Source organism: Taudactylus pleione, unplaced genomic scaffold (genome assembly GCF_031769625.1).
Source record: "Taudactylus pleione unplaced genomic scaffold, aTauple2 ptg000079l, whole genome shotgun sequence".
In the NCBI taxonomy this organism is placed as follows: domain Eukaryota; kingdom Metazoa; phylum Chordata; class Amphibia; order Anura; family Myobatrachidae; genus Taudactylus; species Taudactylus pleione.
In genome coordinates, this window is record NW_028284481.1 from 1,121,450 (window position 1) to 1,144,635 (window position 23,186).

General features: G+C 47.0%; 1 protein-coding gene across 1 annotated transcript in view; it reads left to right on the forward strand.

Moving 5' to 3' along the window:
* LOC148532313 (phospholipase B1, membrane-associated-like) overlaps positions 1 to 23,186 on the forward strand; it is a 239,858-nt gene that overhangs the window by 110,607 nt on the left and 106,065 nt on the right. Inside the window, exons 31-37 of the mRNA XM_088467993.1 lie at positions 3,258 to 3,318; positions 3,437 to 3,495; positions 5,781 to 5,854; positions 15,047 to 15,090; positions 16,235 to 16,343; positions 21,445 to 21,496; positions 22,622 to 22,702. Coding sequence (XP_088324119.1) covers positions 3,258 to 3,318; positions 3,437 to 3,495; positions 5,781 to 5,854; positions 15,047 to 15,090; positions 16,235 to 16,343; positions 21,445 to 21,496; positions 22,622 to 22,702 — 480 coding nt within the window. The remainder of the gene's footprint in view (positions 1 to 3,257; positions 3,319 to 3,436; positions 3,496 to 5,780; positions 5,855 to 15,046; positions 15,091 to 16,234; positions 16,344 to 21,444; positions 21,497 to 22,621; positions 22,703 to 23,186) is intronic.

Sequence of the window (23,186 nt, forward strand, 5' to 3'; positions counted from 1 at the left end):
GGGCGTCCTTATGTAGTGCTGAGTTTGCATTGTGATCACTATGGATTAGCATACTATCTCAGTTGAACTGCGTGCGTACACTATATTGCTATCCGTAATGAATCAGGCCCAAAGACCCATATTTATCAACGAGTGATATTCTTGTTCTCACTCATTTCTTATCTTAAATGGTACTCCAACCAATCAGCTCCTAACTGTCATTTTTCAAACACCTGACAGGAGCTGATTGGCTGGAGCACCATTTAAGATTAGAAATGAGTGAGAACAAGAATATCACTCATAGATAAATATGGGTCTTAGGGCCTGATTCAGCAAGGAACGCAGTTGCTCATACTCACGCAGTTGGTCGATTGTTGCGTTCTGCGCATGCGTATGCATTGCAGTGAGCGAACTTGCAATTGCGATCTGAACTGCGATTGCAGAGGCTACGCAGACCCAGAGCAGAGTGATTGACAGGAAGTGCCATTTGTGGGTGGTGACAGGGGGGAGGGTGTGGGGGGAGGGTTGGGCGAACGCAGGCGTGCCAGTGTATTTTCAACACCATTGCAGGGGGGTGCATAAATTATCCACAAGCAGCCATAAGCAGCCATAGCACTGATAGCGTGCGTGGCTGGTAGCAATTTCTGAGTAAAGTCAGAGCTTGTTCAAGTGTGCATATGGGTCTGATGTTACTCGATGTTACTGATGGTTTCGCTATGTTCCCCTAGTATACGGATGTGAGTAAGGGGAAGTGGGCGTCCTTATGTCAGGCTGCGACCGCAATGTGAATGCAAACATTTAAATAGCAGCGCTGATATTAGCAACTGCAGTGCATGCGTATAAGCAGAATTACAATCCGTAGTGAAACCAGGTGGCCACCCAGCGCTACTACACCAACAAAGGCCCAGTTGCTCCATCCAAATGGCTATCACCACCTAGTGGAATGTGCTCCCAAATTTGCAGGAACAGGAAAACTACAATCTGCCAAATTGCAGAGCCAATCCATCTAGCATTTGCCAGCTTTGCTACAGGCCAGCTTTTCCTTTACGAATCAGAGAGGACCTAGGAGGGCATCTGTCTCTCGAAAATCTACCATCCTATCAAAGATTGTGCCTTACATGAATCGGTAATGGCTATCTTCAGATTTAGGTGGAATTATGCTAAAAATTTATATTGAAAGGAGAGCTTACTTATGGGCTGTCTCACTACGGATCGCAATATTGCGTACGCACGCAGTTCAACTGCTATACCAAGCCAAACCACTGCGATCGCAATGCAAACTCAGCACCACATAAGGACGCCCACTTTACCATACGCACATCCGTAATGTATAGCAGAATAGCAAAACCATCCGTACAATCGAGTGCCATCGGACCCATACGCACACTTGCCCTGACCGTACTAAGAAATGGCTAACAGCCACGCACGCTATGAGGCCTCACACTGCGTATGGCCACGCAGTGGATAATTTATGCACGGCGTTGAAACGCACTGGCACGCCTGCGTTCATCCGACAACCCCCTCGTCACCACCCACAAACGGCACTTCCTGTCAATCACTCTGCGATGGGTCTGCGTAGCCAAAGCGAACGCAGTCCTGATTGCAGTGGCCAGCACGCGCACTGCCATGCGTGCACATGCGCAGAATGCAACAATTGTCCGTTTGCGTGTGTATTAACAACTGCGATCCAAGCTGAATCAGGCCCTTTGTACGCTATAAATAAATTATAATAATACCCTATCTACAGAAAAAGACCAGCAGGGCTATATTGTATGTAGGCTGGACAAGCAGCACTGCTTGCTAAAAGGTTTGTACCCCAGAACCAGTACTAGTCTTATCTGAATGAGAATGTTGAACATGAGGTTTTAAAGAACTAGGGGGTCTATTTACTAAGCAGTGTTAGGAGACAGAGTGAACAGTGATAAGAAAGTGATAAGGTACCAGCCAATCAGCTTCCAACTGTCATCTCACAGGCTGTGTTTGAAAAATGACAGTTGGGAGCTGATTGGCTGGCACCTTATCACTTTCTTATCACTTTTCACTCTGTCTCCTAACACTGCTAAATAGACCCCATAACCTTTATTATTATTTAATTTATAAAAAAATCACTAGTATTAAACTCTCTATCGTCAGATGACAGATGAACCATAACCGAGAATCATAACACAATTTACTTAACTAAAATGAAGACATGAGACCGGATGATGTGCCGTTCAAAAATTAATGGCCAGCTTTATTTATTACAACAGAAGAATGGCGGCAGAAGAAAGAACAGCAGTATATTGGAAACCACTTGAGGCAAATGATGTCACAAATTGCGAGGGCCAACTATCCCATTATCAAAGACAAATATGAAATGACAACTTGCAAGGGTCAGTTATCCCTTTCTAAGCAAGTGGGGAAGTATCCGACACCCATACCAATGCACTATTCAGGCCCACTCGGATTGAGAGGCGCCGCTGACCCCAGTAGGGTGAAATCAGCCTAACCAGTGCATTGCAGGGGAGGTCACCCCCCATACTGCAGCAAGCTGGCCGCCAAGTTGCCGTTCTTTCCCTGCCCTGTAATAAAGATGACACAGGCAAGATACAAAAGGGGAGGGAGGGTGGGAGATCAAATCAAAGAGGCAGGATTATACTATCAACTGACCTAAAACCCCTCTAAACCCCACCCCAAAGCTGATGCCCACCAATCCCTCTAGTTACCTGTGCTGGCCATCCAAGAAACACAACCCCCCTTAACTAATAACTCATTCTATCCCTGACTGGAGGTTTATGAGCCTTTAGTTCCTAGGCAATCTTCAGTTATCTTACGTTGTTATTTTTTTTTTTTGTTTGCATTATACTCTCCTATAGGCAGGTTCCAGTTTCCCCAATGGATACATTAAAAGAAGGAATTTTTGTGCTTATATTTAATCCTTCTCTCAAAGTTTGCTGGCGACACTGGTTGCTCACCTAATTTATGCTCTGGTTCATCCTTTGTTTTTTTTAATTTGTTATTTATTGAGGGACAATGTAATCTATTTTGTTCTCCTTCTCTTTCCCTCCTAATTTAACTCTCGATTTGTCTACTGTATTGGTTGTGCTGAAAATTAACTGACTGACTCCCAACTAGGGAATATAAAGGCGGAGAAGCCAGGACTTTAGTGAGATTATTTTAAAGTGCCCAAGCTCCTGCAGCCACCTCTATACCCCAAGGTTCCAGTTTTCATCAATGAACTTCGAGAAAATAATTTCATGTAAATGCAAAAATCCATATATTTTTTTTTTCTTTTGTAGGTTCATGGGAGCATACTTACGTGTACAGACCGCTCTCCATCACCTGCAAAACCCACTTCCGGTAATGTGCAAACACCCCTGTATTTGTAAATGCTTTCTTGTCGAGAATTGATTCTATTTTCTCTATGGTTTCTCTTTAATGTCAACTTATTGTAAACTTATTTCTTATTTTATTGTAGTTCATGAACTGAGGCCGGCGGACATCACTGTCGTAGCAGCTGTTGGCGACTCACTGACCGTAAGACTTTACTGTACTTTAGAATGGAAGGTGGAATGATCTATTGTCACTTGTTTTACTACTACACAACGGCAATTTGTCTAATAATGTTACCGCTCTCCGAAAATAAATGTTTTCTGCAGGAAGTCTCATTTACAGTTGCACTGTGCAAAAATACAAACCTACAGTCCCTTTAAAAGAGCGACCACATGCAGGGAAGGGAGCCTGCACCTAGGAATGGCCATTGAAGACTTTATCATCAATGGTCTCCATCGGTGGTTTCCACCAATGGTAGGAAACCATAGAGGGAGAACTACTGAAGGTTTGAACTATCAATGAGTATCCTGGCTGTTGATCAAGTGAAGGTGTGGGCCAAACAGGGAAGGGAGCGGACTAAATGGCACAACGGGGCAGAGCTAAGCGTCCTGGGCAAAAAAAACATAGCTAACCATCAATAGTTGATGGCCATCCTTACTTGCACCTCCAAATCATTAACCACACTTGTATAAATAAAGAAGTAGTACAGGTTTGTAAGTGAAAACTGAAAATAGTGGACCAACAGCCCCCACAAAGGGTCACCCAATTCTCATACATTTTTTTTTCACCTCCAGAAGGTTTGGTAGCAGCTGAACGATCTGGATATGATAGAGATACATTTTAATTTTATTTAGAACTCATCCTTCATTAGTCTACTGTACAGCTCTGTCCAAATAGAACTGCTTCATTTCTAAAGGTGCATACACACACAACGATTTTTTGAACGATAATCAATATCGTTTATCGTTCAATCGTTGAAAAAATCAGTTATAACGATGAACGATTATCGTTCATGCGCATTCCCATTTGTATTTTGTAGTTTGTATTTCAGTCAGACTGACCAACTCAACGATTTTCAGTAAGGGAATATGCAAAAATCGTCTGTAGTTCAAAAAAATCGTTCATTACATTTAGTAAATGAACGATTTTAGTAAACGATTTTCATTCATTTTTCCCTTGAAAAAATGAACGAAAATCGTTTTCTAAAATCGTTCATTTACTAAATCGTTGTGTGTGTGTGTATGCAGCTTAAGTCACTTAAAAGAAGGATGGAAGGTTATTTTTTCCCACTTTGAGATGTCATGTTCCCATCTATTGGCCTGATTCAGACCCGGTCGCAAGCGCTGAGCTATCGCAACCGGGTCGATGGTGACCCAGAGCGCATGTGCACGATGGAGCCGGCTCCGTCGTGCGCATGCGCGAGACCCGGATAGTGACGGGCAATCCGTCGTTCTGGGTCTCGTACGAAAGGGGGCGTGCTGTCGATGTTGAGTGACAGCACGCGCCCTTTGGTGGGCGGGCCGGGGGAGTGGCTGCCCAAACGGAGGCGTTCCTATGTGAAGGCCTCAGTTTGGGGCCGGCCCTACTGACATCACGAGTGATGTCAGTGGGAGAGATTTCGGCTCTGTTAGAGCCGAAATCTCTCTGGGGCTTGCGGCAATGAGACCCTACCACAAGGGTCTCGTTGCAAGCCCGATGGTCGCGATGGTCTTGACCATCACAACCATCTTCCTGGCCGCTCGCTATAGCTTTGGGTGGTCACCCACAGCTATGCGAGCGGCCAGGAGGCCGTTCAAAAAAAAAAAATAGCCCGGCCCTGATTCAGAGCGAGCGGTCTGTCAGAGGGAGCGGTCTGTCAGAGCGAGCGGCTCTGAATCAGGGCCTGTGTTCAGACCTTCACATTGTTATAATGTCAAGATGGCAGCATTGATTGTAGGATCTATGTGGGTTGGGAGTCGCTTGCTGGATGTGGGTGGGCGTAGTACAGTACCCGATTGTGCAGCCAGATTCAAAACAGATTTTTAGCAAGTGTTAATTATTGGTAATTAAGCATCAGCCTTCACTTGTATCAGAACAATGAGATAGCTTTTGTAGCTTCCAGCGTAATAAAATATATCAAGCACAAATGTTACTGATTAATTACATACAGCCATAATATCACCTTATTTCTCTAGCTCATTTCATACATAAAGGAGACTGGAAATAGGAGTACGGTATTTAATGACAAAATATTTGAAAAGTTGTAATGAACGTATTGTGCCATATGAATGTGGGCAGTACAGGAAGTGACATATGCACTTTTCCCATCATGCACATTCCTTTATCAGCCCATAATCCTGTGCAAAGTTACAGTACTGCCAACTTCTACACAGATGGCTCTAAATACTAGGTGCTGCGTCCATACATGGGCATGTGAGTTACATCAGGTTCATTATAGGAGTGGGAGTTTCAGCGTAATATAATGTACTGTTTCTGTTACATCATTTCAGGCCGGGAACGGAATTGGTTCCAACCCAGGAGATGTGATAGATGTGATCAGACAGTACCGCGGATTATCCTGGAGGTAAAATCTCTGACACAATGCACAACATTATGCCTATATCACAGATGGACGCAGAGCCGATGTTTGCACAGCTGAGCAATTTGTTGCCACTGCACTTGCACAAAATGCCTTGTAAGCACTTACACATTTGCATACGACATCGCTATGATTTGAGACAGCATCTGCGATTCATGGGCGTTTCAGGGTGGACACTGGAAGGTGACCTGAAGTGGACGCAAAAGTGGTGCTGCTCAGGGACACGATGTTCCGATGGTGGAGTGGTCGGATTCACCAGCAGACTTGAGCATTGCTCAGATATGCAAAATGGGCGTCGCTGGGTTTGCGCAGTTCGTCGCACGTTACTGCACAAGGGCAACTGGCATTTGCATATTTACATTTTTCACACGCAAATCCGTATACGAGATCTCAACAGCGCACGAATAGCGTACATCTCTGACTCATGCTCGGTGTCTCAGACGACAACCTGACTTAACACAGTGCTGCTCTAACTTACCGTAGCTGTAATCAGTGCTGCGCATGCGCCGTTACGTTCACAAAAGTGGCGCATTGTCAGCACTGCCTACAGCTGCGATAACTCGGTGTCCACCCCCCCCGCTCCCACTCCACCCCCCTCCGCTCACCTCCCTGTGCCCCGCCTACCTGGCCGCTGCAGCTTTGGACCCTGACCTCCCGTCTGAAGAGGAGAGAACAGTAAAGTAAAACAAATATATATATATATTTTTACATTTCACTGTGTTCTGCCGGGAGAACAGTCGGAGCAGCAGCCGGAGCAGTAGGAGGGACTAGGGAGAAACGGAGGAAGCCGAGGAGGACCTGCCCAGCAGACAGCAGGTAAGTATAACTCGCTGAGTGGTAGGTGGTAACACCATCAAATTTGATGAATAGCATAATTTCCATATCCCCATACTAATGTACTAATGTATGGGGAGTGTGGAAATGAACGAAGACAGATTTAACCAGGAGATACTGTATCAGTGATATCTCCTGTGTTATTGAATACTAAAATAACGGTAATTAAGGAAAATGTCCTTAAAACCGTTATTTCTACTTCAGGGTCCATAGGGGGTCCACAGGGTTGACCTTGGGGTATAGGTTGGGAACCAAATCCGGGCACCACGCAGTTAAAGCTTTTAGCTCCCAGGATGCACTGGGTCCACTCTCCCTATAACCCCACCCCCAAGCCAGAGGCACCTCAGTTTAAGTTGGTGCCCGGCCGGAGTCGGGTCACCGTTAGCGCAGGGGGAGCTGATTAGCAGCCCCTAAGCTTTCTTTTATTTTTCTAAGGACAAAGATTTTTCTTTTTACTTTGGACTTTCTAGAGCGGCAGCGTCGGACTGTCCATAGGACGTCTAAGCTGCCGCTCCATCACCCCGCCGGCGCTGAGACGCCAGTACAGATCTGGGGATCTCAGCGGGACAGGACTGCTGCCGGATTGTTGGGAAGCAGGTAAGGTCGCGGGTCACCGCTTGTGGTGATCCGCGCATTTCAAATGCAGTCCTGTGTCTCTGGTCTCAGGGGAAAGACCGGAGGCGTCGGCAGTGGCGGCGGGCCCCCCATACCCCGTGTGTCCACTAGACCACCAGGGACTTAACGATCGGCACAGGGAGCCGGCGTCCCGGGGGTTAATAGCCGGCCAGGGGCATGCCTTCCCTGTTACAGCGGCTCCTCCCCTCAGCTCAGCGTGCCTTTCAGTAACCATAGTCTGGCGTCGCTGAGCTGCTTCTTCCGCGGGCCACGCTTCTTCTGAGGTCTCCAGGCGGCCATTTTCTATGTGCAGCAGCAGAGCTCCGAAGATGGCGCTTGGTCCAGTCCCCCTGCTTACCTCACCATTAGGTTAGTGTACACAGCGCTGTAGCCTTCCCAGACACTGAATCTGGGCAGTTGAATGCAGTGACATTTTGCAGTATATTGTATGTCATGCTTATGTATGTAATATATATATATATATATATATATATATTTATATATATATATATATATATATATATATATTAGGGATGTGCAGGCTCGGTTCTACTCGGTTCCGTTCGGTTTTTTTTACCGAATCTTATTGGGTATCAGCTGTCACAAGTTTTGGATAGCCAATAAGATTCGGTAAAAAAAAAACGAACGGAACCGAGTAGAACCGAGCCTGCACATCCCTAATATATATATATATATATATATATATATATATATATATATATATATTTCTGCATTGTATGTGACTTATGCTAGTGCTGACTGTCTGTACTTTATTCTCTCATCTGTCAGTGTATATCTATCCCTGTTCTTTACAATCTACCCTAATACAGCTGTACTTAGGGTGGTCCTGAGACCTCACATTTATATACTTGTTAATATTTGTGTGGTTTGTCACATACTGTTGCGTGCTGCACGTTGCCATATTTTAGATGGAACAGTGTGTTGCATACGCTGAAAATGGGTCCCTGCAGATAATTTTGGCATCAGTCAGGACCAGTATAGCGCTGCTTGATATTTCCGCCAAAAGGGTTGGTCAGATATGTCTGACCAGGAGATAGAGCGTGATACTGCACCCATTTTTACTGTCCTGCAAGTCTTGTGCTGCTGGTGTTAGTGCGGATTTGACTCATAAAGGGTTCTGTATGCGAAGCCATCTGGTGCCGGCCCCCTTTCACGACCCCTTTGGGCGGTTTGTTTTCTCGGGATCCTCCCAATTGCGGATCGCCGGGCGGGCCCCGTTGTTGTACCTCACTTGGGGTTACTTCACCATACTGCCCTTTTTCATCTCAGGGTATCTCGCAGTTTCTTGCACTCTTCCCCTGTGACACAGACTACCGCTCCCTGCAGGGTTTTTTTCACAGTATATGAATTCCCCCTGGTGCCACAATAGTCTGTCATTCCCCTTGCAGGGATTACCGCTACAGCCACCCTGGGTGGATGTCGTTTTTCTACGAAACGCAAAGTGGCGTGGTAGACGCCCTGTGGTTACTTCCCAGTTGGCTCTACCGTGCACTGGATACTGTTTTGGGCTATTTCCCTCTTACACGGGGGGAAGCCTGTTTCAGGTATTATTATCCCTGTTTTAGGGCTGGTAGCAGGTCCATTCTGGTTAGAGTGAATGTTGACCTGCACCTGTATCACACACCATCAGTCTAACATTCCTTCGGGTTCCCTGTTGCTGACTAGCGGGTGGATCGCATGGCGGGACTCTGGCTGTTGCCAGATACGAGGTATTACAACAGCGTTTGGCCTCCTGTCCCAAATTCCCTGAGGGTCATCACGAGCCCCTCTTGGGGTGGATGGGAGTGTTACTCATCTGATTACAGACGTTTCTACACCTCCCATTCCTGCGTGGTCGGATTCTTCGGATCCGTAGGTGGTAACTCTGCCTGAAATCAGTATACTCGCTTTAAGGGGTTGTTACCCATCCTACCATGGCTATAGCATGGATTTTTAATACTATTGCATACTGGGCTGATGCATTTGTAAAGTTTTTTCCCCTCCAACACGTCTGGGGTTCAAATGTCTTTGGTCGCTCATGTAATATATGCAGTTGTCATAGGTAGCAATACCTATTTTGGATACCAGTCTCCTAACTTTCAGAGTTCCGACTGCGACTGTATCCTCCGTAATACCCTATGTCTGCGCTCTGGGAATGCAGAGGTGCAGATACCATCTATAGGGAAGATCTTGTTTGGTCCTGACCTTGACAAGATTGTAGTTACATTGGCAGTATTACTAACGACAAGTTTACCGCCTTCAGCTACGCCTACTACTAGGCCTCAGACTAAGTCTGTTAAGTCTTTTTGTCCTCAGGGTCAGCCTAAAGGTCTGTTTATTCCTAGACTGTAGGCCTCTACAAGGGCCGCCATATCCAGCACCGAGCAGGCCTGGACTGCCAGCCGATCCTGCTTCTGAACCTACAGATATATCTTCAGCGTGACGGGACAGGCCTACAACTAGGAGATACCGATTTTCTCAGTTCGCCCGGTACTAGTGTCAAGGTGCCGCGGCTACGTGGGTACGCCCTCTCGTTGCTCAGGCGGCCTCTTTACATGTGATGGTACGCGGGCCCTTATTCAGACCCGAACAGGGCCTTACTAATCCAGAAAGCTATACAGTCGTTGCGGTAAGCAGTGCTAATTAGGCCATCCCCACTATCTCAGCGAGGGACTGGTTGTTCTGCTTTCTTTCTGGTGCAGTGGCTGAATGGTCCTCTTTGGCCTATTCTCGGTCTCTATTCCCTGAACCAGTTCCTAACGCTACCTGGGCTCAGGAGGAAATCCCTATGCTCCATCATACGATGTTTGGAACCTGGGGGCTTTATGGTATTGCTGGATATACAGGACACGTGACTACGGGTACTTATAGAGACCTTTTATCAGCATGGGCTGAGGTTTGCTGTATCACAGCAACAGTTACAATTTTTCGGACTCTGCCTTTTGGGGACTGTCCTCAGCCCCACAGGGGTTTACCAGCGTTTTGGATTTTCTGACAGTTCTCCTGTTCAGTATATCCCAATACTCCTGTACCTGGACGGCCTCCTGCTCTTAGCGGGATCACCGGGGTACTTTACAGCCAGGTCAGGATGACCGTGGCTTCTTCAGGGTGCAGACGTTTAATCAACGGGGAAAAAGTCCTCCCTGCATCCCTCTCTGGGTATTCTTCATCTAGGAGCCCTGCTGGATTCTCAGAATCTGAGAATTCTGGCGTAAGACGGTATCTCGACTCTTCCATTAGGAGTACATGGATGTCTACGTAGTCGACATATGTCTTTACACTCTGGGATGCGTGGTCAAATATTCAGTGTCTGCCTTTGGAAGGGTGGAATGGGCTCAGTTCCATTCTAGGCCTTTCCATAATTGGCTCATCTCCAGATGGAACGCGTTTTTTCTGTCGGATCACTGTTCAAACGATGATGCTCTCTCTGGAGGCAAGTCGGTCCCTGTCCGGGTGGCTATGGCCTTCTCGTCCAGGGTGTTCTTTGCTATGGACAGGGTCTGGTTCGCATCCATTTCAGTGCAGCTGGACGTCTGTCGATTCCACCCTGCCAATTAACTTTTTGGAACTTTAGGCTGTCTTGGGCCTTCACTCTGGCATAACTCTAGTTTCACGGTGAACCTGAAAAGGTTCAGTCCGACAAGGTCATGACAGTGGCTTCCTTTTTAGCAATGACAGGTATGTCACACATTCGGACATAGTCCGAGGGTCTCCTCCCGACCATCTCGGCAGTGTTCATTTCAGGAGCTCTCCATTGGGAAGTGGGATTCCTCAGCCGTCCCGACGTGCATCCTGGGGACTAGTCTCTTCCCTAAGAGAGGTTTCATCTCCTGGTGAGCAAGGGGGGTCCCCCTGAGGTGACCCTCATGGCCTTCTGACTTTATCACACTATGGTGTTACAGTCCAGCTCTGGGAATTCTGAAGCCACCTTCAGTGACTCTTCAGTGACACTTTGTGTACCTGTGTTCTCCGGTCTTACTTCTTCCTCGAGGTCTTTGGAAGTGTTTCAATCGAGACGGAGATGCTTTCCTGCTGGTGGCTCCTGATTGCCCCAGATGTCAGGGGTACTTGAATTTTCAGAGTCTCTTCATCGATACTCCATTCCTGATGCTTCACTGCCCGGACCTGTTGTTTCAGGGTCCTTGGTTTTGCCTTGGACCGGGGTCGTTTGTCTTTGACTGCGTCCCTACAGTGGTCTTACGGCTTCCCTGGCTTTGTCATCGTTGGAATGATTAGAGCACATAGATCAGCTTTTGCTGGGGCCTACCACAAACTGTGGCAGCCATAATTATTATGGTATTGTACCTGTCGATACGATCCTCCGGTGTCCAAGATTGCCACATAATCTGGCATTCCTTTTGGCTGGCTTGGGTTTCACCCTCGGCCTGGCCTTCCTGACAGTGCGGATCTCTACACTGTCAGTATGGTTAAGATATGGAATTGCTCCACTCTGGTATCCAGTTCATCCTTTGGAGTGTTTTCTGGATTATGCCTCCATTTGTCCTCCCTAGGGGTTCCTTTGGAGTTAGTAGTGGTTCTTCGTTCCCTCCGGGGATGTCAATGGAACCGCTGATTGTGATAGCCATTACATGGTCTATTGCTTAGGTGCTCTCTTTCTCTCAGGGTGTTTATATCAACCAGGAGAGTGTCTGATTTGGGATTTTCTCATGTGGCTCCCTCTTCTGGAGGGCATCATGTCAGGGTGTGAGTTGCTCTCGCCCTGTGTTTCTTCTTAAAGTGGTTCTTAGGTTCCATATTATTCTGGAACTTATGGTACGGCCATTCAGTCCCCAGTCCTCTCGGCTGGTGTGGCCTCATTGACTGTGGTCTGGCCTCTTTGGATTTCTGTGATCCGTTCAAGTTCCTTAGGGAACTCTGACTCCTTATTTGTGGTCTGAGATTTCTGGTTTTCACAGGAAAGGATGGCCAGCCTATAACCAAATGTTGGCTGGATGGCCTCGTATGTCTTCCTCAGGGGCTACCCATGGGTAGGCCTTTCTGTTGTTGATGCTTGTTTTTTTCTCGGGCCATGTAACCCTCGTGGGCGGCTCGCTGTGGTGCCTTGGCTGTTTTGCTTTATTAGGTGGCCACGTGGTCTTCTGTCCACACCTTTTTTAAGGTTCTAAGCATTGGTTTCCTTTGCCTCTCAGGATGCTTCCTTTTTGGCAACGGATTCTCCTCTCAGCACAGGAGCGTCTCCACCCTTGGTTGAACTGCTTTGGGACATCCCCAAGGTCAACCCTGTGGACCCCCTATGGACCCTGAAGTAGAAAACAAGAGATATGGTAAGAACTTACCTTTGTTATCTCTGTTTCTACGAAGTCCATAGGGTCCACAGGGCGCCCGCCCTGACGCACCTGGCTTCATATGGGCTGTGTTACTGGTCGCCGGTTTCCCGTCACCTTCTCTGTGAGTATGGTTATTGAGTGTTCCAGTTTTCTCTCTCTCTTTTTTCTCTCCTCCTCCGGCCTTTGGCTACTTACAAACTGAGGTGCCTCTGGCTTGGGGGTGGGGTTATAGGGAGAGTGGACCCAGTGCATCCTGGGAGCTAAAAGCTTTAATTGCGTGGTGCCCGGATTTGGTTCCCAACCTATACCCCAAGGTCAACCCTGTGGACCCTATGGACTTCGTAGAAACAGAGATAACAAAGGTAAGTTCTTACCATATCTCTTGTTTTTGGTGTTGATGAATAAGCCCCTTGAGGGAATTTATGACAGAGGGGGTAAGCATTTACATATGTTGGGGATTATGGGCCTGATTCAGGGGTGGTTGGTAATGCAGCCGCATTACACAGCCGCTCTTGCAACAGCAGTTGCGGGAATGGGATGCGGTTAATTTACCGGCGCCCAGAATGCGGCCCAGCAGAATTCTGGCGGCGAAAGGCCGACCCGTGCCTTATCTTTAGCCCCACGCTGAAATCCTGACACCCGTCATCCCGAACAAGGTAAGCCAGGGATAGTTAGGTTGTAGCCGCGGGGGGAGGGGGGGGTTAGGGTTAGGCACTGCCCTGTGAGGGTTAGGTTTAGGGAGCGAGAAGGGGGGTTAGGGTTAAGTACCCCCGGGGGGAGGTTAGGGTTAGGCACCCCCCCGGTAGGCTTAGGGTGCGGGAAGGGGGGGTTAGGTTTAGGCACCCCCGGGGAGGATTTAGGCTTAGGCACCACCAAGGGAGGGTTAGGGTTAAGGGGGGGGCAGGGGAGGTTTAGCATACTTATGAGCCGCTGACGGGATGTCCTCCCTTCGGGTTTCCGGTATCGCTATGAGAAATTGCGGCTATTCAGCCGTCGGTATTTAATACCGATTCAGCGGGAATATGCAAACGCTAATCTGTGCTCCATGATTCGATGGAGTGTACGAGTGCTGAGATGCCCACTTTCAGGCTCCGTAGTCTGTACATTTGCGATGGAGATTGTAAACACTCCAACAATCGATGCAACATTGGTCGCACCATCATCATTTGCTGAAGCCTAGGGTCTACTCTAACTGCTCTCCTGTAATCTATACATGGCCTCTGAAGCTGTGGATTTGCAATTGAGAACGCAGCAGTTTTCCCAGACACGCCCATGTCTCGACCCTGAAACGCCCAGAGATCACAAATCCCTTCTCAATACATAGTGATTCCGTACGCAATTGCGAACGGCATAGGTTTCGCATGTGCGCAGTAAGAGATTTCTGGACTTTTGGTGCATGTGCAGTAGCAAAACAATAGTTGAAATTGAGGCGCCCCGGAGACGCATGGTCTCCGAAATGTCTTAAAAATGTGGTGGGCTTCCCTGGGCGGTGACAGGGAGACGGCTTAGCCCATGGTCAGAGATGGTCCGTCTTATTGGAGAGACACAGGCGTGTCACCGATGCGAAAGGAGATGCTTGACATATACCCAAATCGAGTACCAATCAGCTAAATGATTTAGGGCCTGATTCAGAGCCGCTCGTAAGCGGCCGCTCGTTCGTTCCGAGCGATGTTTGCCCAACTGCGCATGCGTACGGATCGTAATACGCATGCGCGAACCAGTCAGTGCGGCCGAAAATCGTTTGTTCGCTAAATAGCGAATGCCTGCTATTTTGAGTGACAGGAGGAGGCGTATGTGGGTGGTAACAGGGGAAGGTGCTTGAAAACGGGGAGTGGAGATCCGAACGCAGGCGTGCTTAAAGGTCAAAACGGGCGTTTTATGGGTGTACATAATTAATACAGCAGCGTCATTGACCACGTCACTGGGTTATTTTATAGCCAGAACTGCTCGCAAAATTGCGGTAGCAAAAACCAACCACAAGAATAGCGAGCAGTTCATACGCTGGTCGATGTACTCGATTAATCTAATAAATAGTGGAGATGACGTAGGATGCGAGCGGCCAGGGGGCGTTTTTTTTCAAAATTACGTTCGCATGTTTTGTTCGCTCGTTCAGACCTAGAGGCGTGAACAGATCGCAAAGAGCGAACGGTTCATTTGAATAGCCACCCCTATTTTCTGGACGAGCGAGCGCTAATTGCGTCCGGCTCTGAATCAGGCCCTTAATTTGAACACTTACTTAAATGAAGGTTAGCATAACTTGTGTATTATATTAAAATAATAATAACAACTAAATGCAACATTTCTGAAAATTAACATGGGGGCTTATAGGCAGCAGTACATGTGTTGTGTACATGTGTATGTAGTCACGTGAATAATGTTAACAATAGTAATAATGATGTAAACTGTAATTATTATAACATAATATTCATATGTATTCCAGCATTGGCGGTGATTCTACTCTGGACCATGTCACTACTTTACCAAGTAAGTACAAAAGAATAAATAAAAAAAAAATAAGCACTTTAATTGCCTTCCTGGAACGATATATTGATGACATGTAATCTATTTTTATTGTAGTGCTCTGTTCATGCTGACAGAGCAATACTACTGCCGTACTAGAACTCTATTGCTAGTTAATGCGATTCAGCCTATTTATAAGGCATTTAATCAGTAGCTTGTAATGTATGAGAAACCATTATGCTATGTAAGTAGATGTGGCTATGTTTACACAGGATATTTCTTCCAGTGCCATGATTACAGCTACTGTAGTAAAACAATGTTATAAAAAGTGTTGCCAACACTCCACCAGACAAGTCTTAATTATTGTCATTTTTAAAGGTTGTTTACCTTCCAACAACTTTAATGTACTGGTGTCACGTTCCAGACTACAACTTTTACTGAATACATTATTTCATCTTTTAAAAAATGATTATTTTCTTTGGCTACAACACTATTCTGTATCCATTTTATGGGGCATAGTTTATCTGTGTCATCCAAGGGCCACAAACATAAATAAGTCTGGGTGAATAATGTAAAAGCCTTGGTGAAAACAGTGCTGGAGCAGGGCTCTGTGACGTCCTGTGTCATCCCCAAACACCTGAGGAGGCGAGGCCACCAGTACCAGGAAGTAGAGCACTGCAGGAGCATCCTTACATCTTCCCGGGCAGCACTGCAGCAGTGCAACTGGCCGCAGGGTGCTGTTCCAGGCACCCTGCAAGCCAAATGCAGGTGACTGTGCCACCCACAATTCCCTGCACCCTGGGTGATGGCACCTTTAAAAACCAATAGTTACAGTTCTGGGTCAACAACATAAAATGAAGTCAGAAAGATAAAGGAAAATATTTAATAAAAGTTGTATTAAGGCATTTCACCATTCAATGTTATCAGAAGGTGTGCAATCCCCTTTAACAAAATACTATAAAAACCCAGGTAAGATATCAGAAAAACAATACAACTAGACATAGTGAAACAGCAAAATGATTTTCCAGTATCAATGTAAAATAACAATTATTATTCTACGGACAGCCTTGGGCCAGTGTTTGTAGACAGTATAAAAACACTGTGAAACGCGTCGAACATCCTCTCTTCAGGATTACTCAATACAGAATGTTCCTCTCTGTTTTTATAGATATTCTCCTTGAGTTCAACCCGTTTGTCACTGGATACTCGACAGAGAATGGAAGTAGTGCCACTCACCACTCGTTCCTCAATGAAGCAGTCCCTGGAGCCAAAGCGTTGTAAGATTCCTCCTTTTATGCATCAATTGTAGATTTATACTATTAAAAGACATTTATAATGACACTTGGGGCTGGATTTACTATCCTTCTGTTTGTCAAAGTTCCTGATGAACCGTGACTTTATCCGATGGATTTAGAGCGGCAACAGAAATAAGATCTAAACCAGTCCATTTTAGCATTTATTCTGTTGCTGCTGTAAATCCATTGGTCAAAGTTGACAATCATCGGCAGATTTACAATCCGCTGATTAGTAAATCTAGCCCTTGTTCTCAATTGTAATTTATAACTTGTATAACGCTCAGTTATGTCTTCGTCCATGTAGATGATTAAGATATTATTAATTCACTAATGTCTCTAAAATTCCACAGAACATTGACCACTTCCCTCTTAAAAGGGACAGTAACCCCGTTATTATACCAGGCAAACTGAAAACAGACCCTTATATCTGCAACAATAAACAGCTTTTTCCACTGGATAATACTGGAAAAATGGGGTATAGAGGTGCTGACCAAATTCTTATCCGTGTTTTACATACCATGGTGTGAGAATAAAGGCTTTACCACTTCTTCCTTTTGCTTTTCTAGACTACTCCTGTTCCTACAGGAAGGTCTGAGATTATTATTATTATTATTCTTATTATTATTATTATTATTAATAAACCCTCAAATTGCCCCAATACTTTGGTAATCTATTTGACGCGAATTGCGGAGTTGATACCATACTACCGGAGCAATTCAAGATTTCTCTGGTGCGGGGTCAGCTTCTCCGAAAGCAGCTGTTCCGGCAATCCCTGACACGGCCTGTGGAGGGGTTTTGCTAGGGGGGCAGTACAGAAGCCTGCTGCGGTGCCAGTGTCGTCGAGCACTTACCTCAGCCACTTGCTGTAACCTTCAGGCCGCCGATGATGCTCCGGCCGATAGTCCTGGAACCCAGGTCAGACGCGAATAGTTAAGGTTGAAATTCCTGCTCCCAGACCCTGCAAAAAAACATATGCTGAGCCAGGATGACCTCCACTGGGATCAGTGGATGGTCATCACTGACACTTCTGGGGACTAGTTACCCCTCAGTGCAAAGCACAAGGGTACAACCCGAACCGCCCACAGAAAAAAGGGAACGAGAACGCACAAAACACAGATTAATCACACAAGTATGCTTACTAGATGTACTCTTGTCCCTGTTAATGGACAATTGGTCACGATCTCAGCGGGTGCAGTAGGTATTACGCATGTCCGGCGGTTCAAATCCCGACAGCGGCAGCCTGGCAAGGGTGAAAATCCAGATCGTCCCTAAGGTAAGTATCGCTAACCTAATTCCCTCCCTAACCCTCCCTTAGGAGTGCCTAACCCTAACCTCCCCCCCAAGTGCCTAACCCTAATCCCCCTGTAAGTGCCTAACCCTAACCCCCCCTTCCCCGCTGCCTAAACCTAAGTCCCCCAGGGGGGTTCCTAACCCTAACCCCCTCTCGGGGGTGCCTAACCCCCCCTTCCCCTAGCCTAACCCTAACCTCCCAGGGGGGTTCCTAACCATAAGTCCGTCCTACACCTAATCACCCCCCCCGCGCGCGGCTGTCCGCGCCCGGCGCTCGGCATCACTTCGATCGGGATGCCGGGCGTCGGTTTTCTGGCGTTTGGTTAATAGCAGGCGTCTAGATTTAGACGCCTGTCATTAGTACCACGCAGGGATTAGAACGTCTGGAAGCCGACGGTCGGGATTTAGACCGTCGGCTTCCAAACTACATCCCATCTCAGCACCTGCAAATAAACACAAAGAAATAGCCCAACCCCAGGTTTGCAATACCCTGGCATCACCTCCGGGCTTCCTGGAGTCTTCACCTGAGGCAGGCCAATTCCAGTTGTCTTCACCCAGGGAGCAGTGGCCAGTGTAAGCTCTTTTGCATTGGTCACTGCAACCCTAGGGCTTCTGGCGTCTTTAACCAGTGAGCATCGGCTCTTTGATCTTCACCCGGCAGGTGTTTAAACTCCTTTGCAATGGCCACCTCCCTCCAGAGCTTCCGCCGTCCTGTTCTTCCTTGTGCTGAAGTCTATATGAGCTCTTCTTCTCAGCTCCTTCCCACTGCCAGGGGGCGGGGCGATGACACTGCAACGTAATTGGCTTGTCACAGCCATCCCTGATTGCCCACTAGTGCACAAGCTGCAATTGGCTCTCTGCCAGTGCCAAATTTGAATTGCCACGCTGTGATTGCTAGGATCTGAATCTTTGCAGATTCTGCCCGCTGCCATTGCACACGTGGGGCAGCTGTGGACATCCACTGCTACCTCCACGCACGCTAATTCTGCTGCTTTGGTGGGCGGGGACTGGATCCTACAAGATCGAGGCCTACTGCCCTGCCTGGTGTCTCCGCCAAGGCCCGCCGCATTGGTGAATGGGACCAGGGTTCCTTCCGATCCTGGTCCACCGTGATGCCCAGGGGCACCAATGCCGCCACTAAGTACTTGCATCGAAACTTTACAGGAGGGCAAACAACAGATACCTCTTCGAAATCCAGACCTCCTTTCCATAGGAAGAAGCGGAGCTCCAGGAACCAGACCATCTGAAGTTGCCGTAGGTTCCTGCAAGAAATCTCAAGAAATCTCGAGTTTCAGTTTTCAGAATTTTCCGAGTATTAGGGTCCCTGATAATGAATGGACCCATTAATATTCCGCAGGGGTTGTCTGCGTACAGAGCTGCTACCTGGTCATCTGTCCCCACATTCACAAGGTTTTATAGGTTAAGGATTCTGTGTCCAATAATGCTTCCTTTGGACAAAAAGTTATGTACTTCCACCCTTTGGTCTGTGAACATTGTTCCAGTGTCCCCCAATGTATGTAAGAGGAAATATGATATTTGTACTTGGGTTAAATCCTTTTTGCTCTTAGGGGATAATTCACTACCGATCGCAAATGCGATTGCAATAGCGATTACACATGCAGTCTCAACTAATCCATTGCGATCGCTATGCCGTCGTATGCCCACTTTACCTAACACACATCCGTAACCCTTAGAAAGACTGCGAAACCATCGGTAACATTGAGTACCATCGCAGCCTCACGCACACTTGCACAAGCTTTGACTTTATTCAAGAATTGCTAACTTCATAGCACGCTATGAGGCCTCAGGCTGTGTAAGGCATCACAGTGGATAATTTATGCACGCTTCAGTAATGGCGTTTGAATGCACTGCCACCCCTGCGACCACCCTCCCATCATCTCCCACAAATGGTACTTCCTGTCAATCACTCTGCGATGGGTCTGCAGTCCCGATCGCAGTGAGTGGTTCGCTCACGCACACTGCGATGCATGCGCAGAACGCGACAATCGGGCGATTGCATACATAAACGCAGTTGCGATCAGTAGTGAATCAGGCCCTTAGTCCTTTGGGGGATGCTCTGCACTCTGGCGCAATTCTTCAGAATAACTTTGTGTTTTGTTCTCTTTTCTAATTTCACTTGTCTTTTTGCTGTGTTAGTCGATTAACTGGCTTCTCGCCTGGGGGATTTAGAGGTGAAGGAGCTTGGATTTTATTCGTTTTTTTTTTTTTTGTAAAGTGCCCAAACTCTTAACGACACCTCTATACCCCATTGTTCCTGTGTCACCAAATGGACCACAAAAAAAGAAAGTAGTATAAGTACAAAAATCCAATGCTTGTCACTAGAACATTAATCAGTGGTGGAATATAAGTGAAATATAGTAACGGAACATTACATCACGACTTTACCATGGCAGCTTCCTTATGAAAAAAATAATTATATTGTTCCTTTATTCCTGACGGCTCCTACCAGGCAACCCATCCCACTGCTGTAAATGTGACATAAATTAGAATCTACAGTATATGAAGATGCTACAAAGTCTGTACCTAGTCTGCCCTGAGTCAGACATGCCCAGTGGCAGCCTGTGGCGCCCTCTTAAATCTTCAAAATCTGAGCAATTATGTTACCTATGAGGAAGCAAGGGGTCTATTTACTAAGCAGTGTTAGGAGACAGAGTGAAAAGTGATAAGGTGCCAGCCAATCAGCTCCCAACTGTCATTTTTCAAACACAGCCTGTGAGATGGCAGTTAGGAGCTGATTGGCTGGTACCTTATCACTTTTCACCTGTCTCCTAACAGCTAACACTGCTTAGTAAATAGACCCCCAAGTCAGTTAGTTATTCTGTTCAACGAGGCTTTAGGTTTTGGTGCAGACTTCTGCATTCGTACTGAGGCATGATGTAGAAAAGCTTAATCCAGCGACACACTTTGAAATATCACCAATTAGCAAGGAATTAGGACAGATGGCAGCCGGGCAGCTTCAGTTACTATAGGTAAAGTATAAATTAATGCTGAGTCATACGCTGCGTTTTACACAGACAGGGCCTTATTCACGTCGTTGAGCGGTTCTTTGCAACTGCGCATGTGCGAAAATCCCTAAAAAACTGGTATGGCGCATGCGTTACAGCGTGTACGCACAAAGGCGCTGTTGAGCTCGAGATGCGCGGTATCAGAAATATTATGAAAGGTGATGAGCGTCCGTGGACGGTGACTGGGAGGTGGCTAGAAATGGTCCGGTCAGTGGACACATTATGGGACTGTCGTGGGCGTGTCAGTGAAAATTGCTGCGTGCGCAGACGCGGACACGCTCACATAGCAGGCCGGGGTCAGATGGAGAAACTGTGCCTGCGATAGGGCTGTTGCTAGTTTCGAAGGTGCATCCGATGTTGGCTTCTAAGGTATTACCGCGTGTACGGATGCTGACAGTGGGCGTCTCAGCCCTTGCACATTCGGTTGCATGAATGTACACAAGGGAAGGGCTTTGTCGGGCGATCACCAGTGGACGCTGCTGCGTTCGCTTTTGTTTCCACCTCTAAATCAGGCCCATTGCGAGTATTGTTATAGAGTGTCGTGTAGGGAGTTTTCTTGTCCATTAGGCTTGAGATAATCGTTTTGCTATACTGTACTTTTGTTTAGTAGAACCACACAGCAGCAAGTGGAGAAGTTTATTCATCTTTATAGAAAGGACCAGTCCATTCCACTTACTTTCCTCTGTTACATATCACTGTCAGACAACTAATGTTCATGTGTCGGAAACTTGTTAATCGTCTCCCTTACCTTACGTCCTCTGTTACAGCGATATGCCCACCCAAGTAAGAGCGCTGATTGACGAGATGAAACTAGACAAGGTGAGTCACATGTAGAATTGGGCACCTGATGTAAATTATGGAGTGCAAAATGTCCACTGTGCTTCAATTCTGAGCACGGGCATCTAGATTTCAGCCACGCGGGTTTACAGAGAATAATGGCGGCGTGATGGAAGGAGCAGGCGTTGGGTGAAGTGGAGTCTTGTTTTGGTGAAGTGGAGATCAATGTAAGAGTGGGATTTCTTTTTTTACAGAGCGAGGCCATTTAAATGGGATGGTAGGGCAGAGAGAGCGCGTTTTTAGAGGTGCTCCACTATTTTCACTAATGGTGGGTACACACTACACGATATGCTCCCTGAGCGATATCGTGTAGTGTTGTCCCCGGCAGGCTGTGCTCAATGTCGTTCATGACATTGAGCACAGCCGCTGAACGATATCATTAACGATATCGTTCAGCGTCGGGCTCTCTCCCCCATTCCCTGACATGCAGCAACCTGACGAGATCGTCAGGTTGGCCTGCATGTCAGCCCGATGAACGATAATGACGAACGACCCGCGGGAACGCGCGTCGTCGTTATCGTTCATCTTTTTGGGGTTAAAAATGGACGATAAAGTGGACGACTGAACGATAACGATATCGTTATCGTTCAGTCGTCCACTTTATCGCCCAGTGTGTACGCACCTTAACATTACCACCTAGCGGAATGACTTGATTCTTGCCCCAGATTAGCGCTGGCAACCTTCATATATCATCCTGTATTTTTAACCCGGACCAGTTTTATGCCTCCATTTTTTACAGTGCGGCTCAGATGCACATTTCAAGGCGCGCAATGTAATAAAGAGCCACATGCGCAAAATTGGCATATGTAGTAAAATGAGAGTGTGCAGTCCAAGCCTACCCGCGTGTAATAATGTCCCTAAGTCTCCGCGCTCTCAGTGAATTTAAACCACAGCCTAAACAAAGCCAAGCAGTAGTTTAGGAGACGAGGCGAAGGTGGTGGAAGGGTGCACATTAAAAATAACCCACTGAGCGTTTTAGCAGGTTTACAACGGTACCCACATATGACCATCCTGTAACAAATTTATATAATGTATTCACTATATTTAGTGCTGAGCCTATAATCCTATACTTACGTTGCCAATCTAATATTTCTGTTTCATTTGCAGAGGGTAAATTTTGGCAGTGACTGGAAAGTGATCACGTTGTTCGTTGGCGCCAATGACCTGTGTGCTTCCTGTACAGACAGCGTAAGTTACCTTATATTATTATATGTGAGCAACGCATGCAGGTACAATCTGCAGTATCATCTAATGTAGATTATAGAAAGGATAAATGGCCTGATTCAGCAAGGAACGCACGGATGCAGACGCATGCACCCGGCCGCTGCGAGAATATGCTAATGAATGCATACGCACAGCCAGTGGCGGGCTGGGCCGGGGGGCAGTGTGCCATGTGCCACCCGGACCGCAGCGTCATGCGGGCCGCGGGCCGTGGGCAGTCTGTGTCACTGTGACACAGACTGCACCGCATGTGTAGCGCTGACCGGACGGAGTTCGGTCAGCGCTACACAAGTGACAAACACACAGCCGCCGGCTCCGGCAGCTGTGCGTTTGTTGTAAGCAGCAGCCAATGAGAGTCTGTCAGACTCTCATTAGCTGCTGCTGCGCCCACTGCAGGAGCCGCTCCATCTTCCGGCTCCCGCAATGGGCAATGGGAGAGGCGTCATGACAT